Source organism: Enhydra lutris, unplaced genomic scaffold, assembly GCF_002288905.1.
Source record: "Enhydra lutris kenyoni isolate GAN:26980312 unplaced genomic scaffold, ASM228890v2 scaffoldscaffold46, whole genome shotgun sequence".
Taxonomy (NCBI): domain Eukaryota; kingdom Metazoa; phylum Chordata; class Mammalia; order Carnivora; family Mustelidae; genus Enhydra; species Enhydra lutris.
The window spans coordinates 15,042,126-15,053,231 of NW_019154130.1; the positions used below are offsets into that span (position 1 = coordinate 15,042,126).

General features: G+C 46.7%; 1 protein-coding gene across 1 annotated transcript; it reads left to right on the forward strand.

Annotated features, from left to right (window-relative positions):
* The first annotated feature begins 7,430 nt into the window (after positions 1–7,430).
* Positions 7,431–9,890, forward strand: LOC111156384 (dynein light chain LC8-type 1). The gene is made up of 3 exons (XM_022517226.1): positions 7,431–7,571; positions 7,770–7,907; positions 9,467–9,890. Exons 2-3 carry the CDS (start codon positions 7,776–7,778, stop codon positions 9,602–9,604), a joined length of 270 nt encoding a protein of 89 aa, XP_022372934.1. The 5' UTR covers positions 7,431–7,571; positions 7,770–7,775; the 3' UTR covers positions 9,605–9,890.
* Positions 9,891–11,106: the final 1,216 nt, after the last annotated feature.

The window sequence follows — 11,106 nt, forward strand, 5'->3', positions numbered from 1 at the left end:
CAGAACTGGTCCAAGCAAGGGCTTGAGGTCCCAGAAAACCTTGAAAAGTGATTGCTGGACATGGCTGGGAACAGTATAATCCTGGACCAGTGGCGAGTGGAGGTGGAGCAGGTGGTCTTCTCTAGCCTGTTGGTTGGAGGGTATAGCTCTGAGCCCTCGAGCCTGTATATGGACATTCCCAAAGAGCTTTCTGAAGGCCCTGGGAAAGTGTGGTGGCTAAAATATAAGGTAGTTTCTCCAGGGAAGATCAAGAGAGTCAAGAGCCAGTCTAGGGTCGAGTGTGAGAGGAAGCAGTGTTGAATTAGTTTGAAATATCCATCCTTCCTTCCTTCCTTCCTTCCTTCTTTCCACCCATCCATCCATCCATCCATCCATCCATCCAACATATATGTAGCAGGCTTCTGCCAGGATCCAGGGATACCTACAGTCTCCAGGAACATGCATCATCTCTCTTTGTCTGGGGAGGTGGACAACTCAGATGTTCTGCCTACTACCTGTGACTGCAGAGTCAGACCCAGCTCTGTCATTTCTGAGCAGTGTGACTTTAGGCAAGGGACTTCACTTTACTGAACCTTATTTTCCTTCTCTGTGTAATGAAGAGATCGGCAGTTCTTGATATCCACCCCACAGAGTTGTGAGAAGTCAATGAGACAGTGTGTCCCAAATGCCTGGCATATAGTAAGTTCTCAATACATAACAGCAATAGTCACCATTTTGGGGGACCTTGGTTAGGTCTTTAGATGCAATATTTAATGTAACCCTTCCCACCACCTTATAATGAAGGTATTATGTCCATTTAAAAATCAGGAACCGGGCGCCTGGGTGGCTCAGTGGGTTAAAGCCTCTGCCTTTGGCTGGGGTCATGATCCCGCGGTCCTGGGATTGAGCACCGCATCGGGCTCTCTGCTCAGCAGGGGAGCCTGCTTCCTCCTCTCTGTCTGCTTGCCTCTCTGCCTACTTGTGATCTCTGTCTGTCAAATAAATAAATAATATCTTAAAAAATATATATATATATACATATATATATACATTTGCCTTTTTAAAAAAATTATTTTTAAAAATATTTTATTTATTTATTTGAGAGAGAGAGATAGAGAGAGCATGAGAGGAGAGAGGACAGTGGGAGAAGCAGACTCCCTGCCGAGCAGGGAGAACGATGTGGGACTCCATCCTGGGACTCCAGGATCGTGACCTGAGCTGAAGGCAGTTGCTTAACCAACTGAGCCACCCAGGCACCATATTTTTTTATTTTTTAGGATTTTATTTATTTATTTGACAGAGAGAGGCATAGAGAGAGAGGGAACACAAGCAGGGGGAGTGGGAGAGGGAGAAGCAGGCTTCCCGGTGAACAGAGAGCCCAATGCGGGGCTCTATCCCAGGACCCTGGGATCATGACCTGAGCCACCCAGGGGCCTTTTAAAAATATACTTATTTTAGGGGCCCCTGGGTGGCTCAGTCAGTTAAGCATCTGCCTTTAGCTCAGGTCACGATCCCAGGATTCTGGGGTGGAGCCCTGCATCCACTGGGCTCCTTTCTCTGCAGGGAGCCTGCTTCTCCCTCTCCCTCTGCCTGCCACTCCCCCTGCTTGTGCGCTCTCTCTCTCTCTCTCTCTCTCTGTCAAATAAATAAATAAATATATATCGTTTTTAAAATTTTAAAAATAAAACAAAAATAAAGGGACTTTAATTAAAGAAAAATATTGAATAAATAGTAGTAGGAGGTAGGATGCAGGTATGGCAAAAATTATGAAGATGATTTGGGAAACTTCTCTGGGGTTTCTACTTGGTGGAGTCATAGTGGGTTTACTTTAGTGCCATCCCAACTCCCAGAAGACCCTGGAAATGAGCTATTCTTGGGCTTTGTAAATCTGATCAGATGGTTCTCATCAACCAAGAATGAGGTTGAGTCTCCACTTTCTCCCCTTCCCAGAGAATCCCGTAGTACCTATGATGAGTTGCCCCCCGCCCCAACTGCCAATCAGAACTACACCAGGTATTGTTTTTGTGCCACTCTAAGTGTAGGCATTTTGGTGCTATATCCATTCATTTATTCTGCATTCATTCCACAAACATTATGTGCCAATTAGCGAGCATAGAACACACTCCATTCACTCCTAGAAAGTATAAAATCCTGGCACCCAAGGATGAGCCAGTCTGTCTGATGTGACAGAGTACCAGATTTGGAGTCAGACCAGGCTCCATAACTAACTCTCTGTGTAACCACATGCAGGTCCTTTTCCTTCTGTAGCGTCTTTTTTCTGACACTACTTTCATCACTGTTTTGTTTTGTTTTGTTTTGTTTTCTCTCTCTCCCCAACACCAAGCACTTATTTTTCCATACAAATTCTTCAATTCTGCAACATCAACTAGGTGTCCAACAATTCAATTCAATTCTGACACTGACTCCCAGGGTTAGCACAAGCTCCACTAGCTAAGGCTCAGTCCCATAAGACTGCCTCCACTTCAGGGGCGCCTGGGTGGCACAGTTAGTTGAGCGGCTGACTCTTGGTTTTGGCTCATGTCATGATCTCAGGGTCCTGAGTTCAAGCCCCACACCTGGCTCCGCACCCAGTGGGGAGTCTGCTTGGAACCCTCTTGCCCTCTGCTCCTCCCCCCAGCCTCTGTCAAAATAAGTAAATAAATAAATCCTTAAAAAAAGGGGGGGGCACCTGGGTGGGTCAGTGGGTTAAGCCTCTGCCTTCGGCTCAGGTCATGGTCTAAGGGTCCTGGGATCGAGCCCCGCATTGGGCTCTCTGCTCAGCGGGGAGCCTGCTTCCCTTCCTCTCTCTCTCTGCCTGCCTCTGCCTACTTGTGATCTCTGTCAAATAAATAAATAAAATCTTTAAAAAAAAAAAAAAAGACTGCCCCCACTTCAGGTATCCCTGCAAATGGGGTTCCCAGGCTGCCTTCACTTTGCCCAGCAGACTAAAAATTTGGGGGGTTCCCATGACGACCTCCTCAGCTTTGATAATTCTGTGGAACAACTCACAGAACTCAAGAACATATTCTACTTACTATTACAGATTTATTATAAAGGACAACTGAGGAACAGCCAAATGGGAGAGATGCATATTGGGAGGGGGTGCAGAGTTTACATGCCCTCTCCAGGGGTGCCATGGTTCATGGTTCATGGTTGGGGAATTTTTTTTTTTTTTTAAGATTTTTATTTATTTGACAGACAGATCACAAGCAGGCAGAGAGAGAGAGGAGGAGGAGGCAGGCTCCCCGCTGAGCAGAGAGCCCGATGTGAGGCTCGATCCCTGGACCCTGGGATCATGACCGAGCCGAAGGCAGAGGCTTTAACCACTGAGCCACCCAGGCGCCCCAGGTTGGGGAATTTTTATGGAGATCTCATTACACAGGCATGGCCACTGGAGATTGAATTTAATCTCCAACCCCTCTCTGCTCACAAAAGGTGAGGAGATAGGGAGGGTCAGGGTCGGGGACACGGCTGAGGAAGGGGGTTGGAAAGTTTTAAACCTCTAATCACAAGGTCGGTTTCTTTGGGGACTAGCTTTCTAGATATCTCAAGCTATCCAGCCCCATTCCCACAAAAAGTCACCTCACTGGCATAAACTCAGGTACCAGTAGTTAATGGAGGCTCATTATGAATAACAAAAAGCAGATTCCAGAAAACACTCCAAGGGTATTTAGAGCTTTGTGTCAAGAATTCTAGACAAACAGGGTGCCTGGGTGGCTCAGGAAGTTAAGCCTCTGCCTTTGGCTCAGGTCGTGATCTCAGGGTCCTTGGATCAAGCCCCGCGTCGGGTTCTCTGCTCGGTGGGGAGCCTGCTTCCCCCTTCTCTTCCTGCCTCTCTGCCTACTTGTGATCTGTCAAATAAATAAATAAAATATATATAAAAAAAAAGAATTCTAGACAAAGACCAAATATATATATATATATATACATATATATATATATATAATTTTATTAAACCTTCTCTGAGTCTGTCTTCTGGTTGCAAAAAGAGAGTATTCCGCTGAATGAGAGGACCATATGCTGTATCTAGACTCCACCATATTTTTTTTTTACTGCACTGTATCTCAAGAAATCAATTTGTGACCAGCATTTAAAAATTATATTTCTCTCAAAAATAACCCAGATCTCCCACCCTCTTGAAAAATTAGATTCAGGGACCCCTGGGTGGTTCAGTTGGTTAAGCGCCTGCTTTTGGCTCTGTCACAATCCAGGATCCTGGGATCCAGCCCTGTGTTGGGCTCCCTGCTGAGTCTGGTTCTCCCTCTCCCTCTGGCCCCACTTACTGCTTGTGCTCTCGCATTCTTTCTCTCAAATCAATTAAAAAGAGAGATGGGGTGCCTGTGTGGCTCAGTGGGTTAAGCCTCTGCCTTCGGCTCAGGTCATGATCTCAGGTTCCTGGGATCGGCAGCATCAGGCTCTCTACTCAGCAGGGAGCCTGCTTCCCCTTCTCTCTCTGCTTGCCTCTCTGCCTACCTTTGATCTTCCTCTCTGTCAAATAAATAAATAAAATCTTTAAAAAAAAAAAAAAGGAAAAGAAAGAGAGAGAAAGAGAATAGATTTTTAGGATCATCCAGACCTGGAACTTATTCATTTATTAACAATGTAAACTTGAGGGGCACCTGGGTGGCTCAGTCGGTTAAGGGTCTGTCGTCGGTCTGTTGTCGGCTCAGGTGGATCAAGCCCTGCATCAGGCTCCCGGCTCAGCAGGGATCTTGCTTCTGCCTCTCCCTCTGCCAATCCCTCTGCTGCTCCCTCTGCCACCCCCTCTGTTGCCCCTCCCCCTCCACTGCTGCCACTTTTGCTCTCTCACTCTCTCTCTTAAATAAATAAAAAATAAATAAAATCTGGGACGCCTGGGTGGCTCAGTTGGTTAAGAAGCTGCCTTCGGCTCAGGTCATGATCCCAGCGTCCTGGGATCGAGTCCCGCATCGGGCTCCTTACTCATCGGGGAGCCTGCTTCTCCCTCTGCCTCTGCCTGCCATTCTGTGTGTGCTCGCTCTCTCTCCCTCTCTCTCTCTCTGACAAATAAATAAATAAAATCTTTTTTAAAAAAATAAATAAATAAAATCTTAAACAAAAAACAATGTGACCTTGAGAAAGTCAACGTCCTAATCTGTAAAATGGCGATAGAAGACCTGGTAATTTTAATTCAATGCATATATAATGCAATACATAGTCTAGAGTCAATGCAGACACTGAATTAGATGCTGAAGGTGCAAGACAGGGACAGAGAGACAATAACCAAGCAAATAAATACAAGATAATTCTTCTGAAGGAATAAATGAAGCAGGTACAATGGAGGAAATATAAGTGTTGTAGAAAGTCACTAAAGGGTGATGGTTAGTGGCAGGTAGAGATGGGAGCTCAGGGAAGGTGGCGTTTGAGCTGAAATCCAAATGAGCAGACAGCTAGGCCAAAAGGGAAACCAGAGGAAAGGGATCCCAGGCCCAGCTGTTGTGAAGAATAACTGAGTGAAAGCACTTGGGGCTAAACAACCACTCAGTAAACAGCTGCTGTTCTTATTATGGCACATGCTTTACTCTCAAGTCCTTCTATTCAAATGAGGAGAAGCTGGCCAAGCCATAGACCAGAAGGATAAAGATATATGAAAAAAAAAACATGAAAAATAAATATAGGGGCATCTGAGTGGCACAGTCAGTTGTGTGTCCGACTCTTGGTTTTGGTTCAGGTCATGTCTCAGGGTTGCGAGACTGAGATTCCCTCTCCCTATTCCTCTCCCTTCCCACCCCCACCCCTCCTGCTCCTGAGCCTCTCTTTCTCTCTCAATCTTTTTTTCAAAAAGTAAATGTAAACATATTCATAAAAAGGCCCCCAAGAAAAATTCAGGCTCTGACCTCATAAGAAGATTCCACAGCTCTGAATCATACACCCAAGTCAGGTAGAAGCACTAACCCAGCCTCGCCCCTGTTGCCAACCCAACTTCTTCCTCCATACAGAACTATTTTAACTTCTGTAACCCATAATCCCTCCACGGGAAACCTGGAACTGGGAAAAGCCTCTTAATTTTATTTAACTGATATGCATATGTTGTACCTGAACCTCTTTTCATTATTCCCATCTGTTTCTCTTTGGAATTGTGTGCCTGTCTTGTCCAGTTGCTATAAGGGGCTCTGGGATAACAAGAGTAATGGTCAAGAAGGAAAAGGCAGAAATGTAAACGGAAAGCTTCTGTTTGCATGATGAATCTGAACTTGTTTATGGAAGTACAAAAACACATCATAGGCATGTAAGGATTGGTCAAAATCTTGCTGTGACTCTTGGGACAGTTCCATAAGCTGATAGTTTTTGATAAGATGCGTTGAGCCCTGAATACAATCCTACACCTTGCGTCGAAGAACTTCAAGAGCATCAGTGCTTTTAATATTTTCAACATGCCAAGAAGTGGTTTTCTTTTATATTTAGTCCTCCTTCGTGGATAAGAAAACTGAGATTCAAACAGCTAGTAAATGACAGTGCTGGGATTTAAATCCTGATCTGACCCTGCTCCCCAAACTCCCAAGACCTAGCTTTTTTTTAACCACTTAGTGGTTAGTCTCCCAAAGCCAGAGGAAAATACCTCTGAGGGACACCTTTCTATCCCTTACGGTACTTCCGCCCGAGAGTTAAATCCCCAACCCAGAAACTCCGACACAGGAAGGACTGCCTCATTGAGCAAGAAGCCCCACCCTGGACACACACACCTTGGGATCAGCACTCCCAAATCCACCCAGATGTAATCCTAGCCCCTTAAAGAAGTCTTCGCTGCCCAGCCAGGATAAGAAAACCTCTCCCATTCCTGAAGACCTTTCCCCCATCCCCCAAATTTCAGAGAGGACCAGGTTCATAATTTGTGGGGCCCAATGCAAAATGAAAATGTGGGTTCCCGTGCTTTAAAAAAAAAAAAAAAAAAAAAAAATTTCAAGAATGAGAGATTAAAGCATTAAACCAAGCCATGGGATCCGTCTTCTGAGACTGCCCTGGTTACTCGCCCATAAAGTCAGAGCTGCTTCAGAGATGCCGTTTAAGTTAAAGGACTGGCTACCTCAGCCAGAATCCTTAAAACCTTTGGACATTGGGTGGACATGGTGGATACGTAGCACACACAACTTCCCAAGATATTCGAGAACACAACTTGGGGCAGACAACCTTCGAAAATCTGAAGCCACTTCTCTTGGCTTGGGCTCAAAGTCCCGTCGCACCCTTCTAGTCTTCTGGGTGGTCCTCGCAACCCTGCCCCAGCTCCACCTTCGGGGTGTGTGGGCCTCACCGCGTGCGGCCCATTGCCGGGGCAACCGACGCCGCGACAGATGCATTGTGGTCTGCAACAAAATGCTGGAGAAAGATCCTGAGGGAACCATTGACTCCATGGACCAATGGGAGAGTCCTGGGGGCTGCGTCAAGCCAATGGGGACGTTCCTTGGTGGGCGGGGCCGGCGGGAGCTGGGCGGGGCCTAGGCACTAGGCGGCGGCGGCTGGCGTGGGGCTCCTTAGATGCGCCACGGCTTCGGTAGCGACCGTATCTCCTGCCGGGTGTGAGTGTCGCCAGCCCCTCCCCCAGGAGACCGTTGCAGTTGGTCGCTTTCTGCTCCTCGGTGAGAGACTCCGGGGACTCCGGGGGGCTTCGCTGCCTAGTTACATCTCCCGCCGGACTTCTCCCGCTGTTCGGTCCGCGCGGCCCGCGCTTTCTGAGAAGTGGGGTGGGGGGCGGGAGGAGCGGGCTGGGGGAGCTGGCGCCTCGCAGGCGCAGCCTACACCCCAACTCCCACCCTTGCCCGGGCCTCGCCCCCCAGGTAACCATGTGCGACCGAAAGGCCGTGATCAAAAACGCCGACATGTCGGAGGAGATGCAACAGGACTCGGTGGAGTGTGCAACTCAGGCGTTGGAGAAATATAACATAGAGAAGGACATTGCGGCCCATATTAAAAAGGTGAGGACGGGGCCCGCGGGCAGGGGGGCTCGGGCCGCTTGCGCGCAGCTGGGGCGAGTCACAACTTAGTCCTTCTCCCCGATCCTGAGCTCCCAGAACGCGTGGCAGACATCCTTGGAGGTACGCAGGACACCTCTGGTGTAGAGGTTTCCAGAAAGGACGCAGATGAATTTTGCGCTCCTGATGAGAAGACCAGACCCTCCGCGCCCGAAGTTTTTTTATTACCCAGCTCCGCAGGGGGAAAGCGCCACCTAGCAACGGTTTCTAGGATCAGGGAGCAGCGGTTCCCCCTCTTCTGCTTGATTCCTGCGCGGAGGATCCATCTGGGTGTTCTGAGGGGGGAGGGGGAGCTGCGTGGGTGTTTCCAGCCCGGCCGGAGGGAGCTCTTGCCAGCCTTCCAGTGGGGAGTTAGTCGGCAGTTGAAGGAAAGTGGGTGGTAGTGGTGGTTAGGGGGCTGGGGTGAGGGCTTGGTAAATGGCAGTCTGTAGAAAGCTGGCAGGACTGCCAATTTCTCCGAGCTGTGTTTTCTGCAAGGGAAGGAAGCTGGCAGTGAGGGTTCCCAGTTGAGAATGGGGAGATGAAAGACTTCAGATGGAACAGAAATACCTTTTTTGACAAACGCAGCAGTGGGTTCCTCTAGCTTGTAAGAATGTTATTCCAGTACATGTAAAAGATGTTCATGCTGCATACGGTGAGAGCCGAATTTTGTGTAACTCCTCACCGAGACTTGCAAGAATTACACAGAGAAAGATTGGCCTTGGCGCCTGCCCTACAGTCACCTACTGAGGACATTACCACCGTCGTTCTAGTTCTCAGAGCCCCTTTGGCTGAGGAAAATTGGGAAAGCTGTTCCTGCAATTTGCTATCTTTGTATACCAGGTGATAGATGAGCACCATCACGATAGACGTGGAAGAGAGCGGGATTGAAATTAAGGATAAAATCTAAGTGACTGTCAGGTTCTGCTTCTGGCGTTCTTTTCGTAGGACCAGTGGATTGCAGAGTATCTTGTGCCCTTTAAATTTGCATCCACAGTGGCTGAGATGCGAATTGAGGCTTTGCCCTTCGGACATCTTTTGTTTCCAGTGATACTGGAGTGCAGTTAGGGAATGGGGTATTTGGGGCTAAATATTTACCATTTTGGATGTTGTGGTGCATGACTTACAGGAGGATAATTTCGTTTGTTTTGTTTACACATAACATGATAAACTAGAACTGTTATCACCTGCTCTCTATTAAGGAGCCTATCCTAGGAGCTATGAAGGTGAAATTACCATGATAACAAAGTGCCCCTGTCTTTGAGGCTGCCCTTTCTGCCTTTTACTTCCCCAGCCCCCATTCTCAGCTTAGCTCAGACTGCAAGTATGTATGCATTAATGCACTATGTAGGCGACTTGGAGCTGGGGAACATTCTTTCATGTTAAGAATTTGCAGATGCTAACGTTCCTTCTTTCTGCCCCTACAGGCTCTGCTTATCTAGGAGGCAAATTCTGACCTCTGGTTTAGCACTGAAATTCTAGTGTTCTTTTTCTTTCCCCCTCTCCACCCCCCCCCCAACCAGGAGTTTGACAAGAAGTACAACCCCACCTGGCACTGCATCGTGGGGAGGAACTTCGGTAGTTATGTGACACATGAAACCAAACACTTCATCTACTTCTACCTGGGCCAGGTGGCCATTCTTCTGTTCAAATCTGGTTAAACGCATGGACTGTGTCACACACCCAGTGATCCATCCAAAACCAAGGACTGCAGCCTAAATTCCAAATACCAGAGACTGAAATCTTCAGCCTTGCCTAGGGGAACACCTCGATCTTTGAACCTTTGTTGTGCTGTGTTGTGCAGGGTATTCTCTGTACAAATTTGTTGTGGTTATAAAACAATTAGCAAAACAGCTTACATTTGTATTTATTTTCTATTCCATACCTCTGCCCCATGTTTTTTCTCCTCAAAATCCATTCCTTTAATAAATCTGTTGGAGAAGTGTGTGTTAGTTACGATTTGTTCAAATCTAGGGTCGAAAATGGCCTATTACTTGATCTTGAATAGGTTATTGGGGGTCAGGCCTTGAAGTGAGTTTCTGTGGGATGTAATAGACTAGCCTATTCATAGTGCTCTTGACTCTTTGATCTGTCCTATCCTGCAGCTGTCGTGCATGGAAGACCACTGCTCAGAAGTGCGTGTTGAGAAATGCATGGCAGAGAAACTTTCGGTTAAATCTCAGTATTATAAATACTGAAGTGCTCATTTTGTTGAAAGATGCTGTTCTGGACTTTGGGCCTCAGGTGGTGTTGACGAATGTGAGAACTTTTTATCAAAGTTCTCTTTGGCTGTAAAACAAGCCAATAACAAGGTTGCACTAATGAGAAATTGCTGGGCTCTAGGCCGTCCGCCCCCGCCCCCTTTTCCTGCCCTGTCCCAAAAGGACACTCAAAGATTAAAAGTGGTCTTAAGAGGGAAAATGAAAGTTTTTGAGCAGCAGCCCTCCATGTGATTCCAATAAAGTCTTTGCAGGAATTTAAACGTGTAAGCCTGCTGTGCTTTGCTTTAACTAGCTGTGCTTAGAAACCCCATTAACTATTAAATGTGAATTGAAGCTTTCATTAAAATACCCAATTAAAGCTGTGGACAAGTAACCTTCATTAAAGGTTTCCTGCTATCAATTTTAAGAAGACTTAAAGGCTTTTCTATGACGAAAAGCAAATATAGCAGACTTGGCTTTTGTAGGCATAAAGGAAATACGCCAGAGGCTGAAACAACCCGCACCTCTTGGGAAGATGCAAGGAGGGTCCTGGCTTTCTAGTCCTATGTTTTGAGTGTTCACAGGAGGTAAAGCTTTTTGTTTTAAACTTTGGATCTCTGAGATGCAATTAGGATTTCTGAGCAGCCAAGCTACTGCTACATAAGGGGAGGATAATAGTTGAAATGACTCCATCCTAAGGTCAGCATTAGGTTGTAACATTTTGGGGAGATTATTACTACTAGAACTTGGGGTTTTGGGAATCGTAGTGAAGTTGAGCTAGGTTAGGAGTGGAAGCGTTTCAGAATAGAGAGGCAAAAAAAATGTTTATTGGTGGCAGTTAAAATGGGAGAAAAATTTTCCCCCTGCTTTTTGTAGGAAAGAAGGATGAGGTACTGTGGAATGGGAGTATAACTGAGGTGATTAAGGTTTCTATTTATATGAACATACTGAAGATGTTCCCA

Excerpts from the sequence above, each read along its gene's own strand:
- LOC111156384 (XM_022517226.1), top strand. The coding sequence starts at position 7,776 with ATGTGCGACCGAAAGGCCGTGATCAAAAACGCCGACATGTCGGAGGAG. Across the intron at positions 7,908-9,466 it reads TTGCGGCCCATATTAAAAAG|GAGTTTGACAAGAAGTACAA; the intron begins GTGAGGACGGGG and ends CCCCCCAACCAG.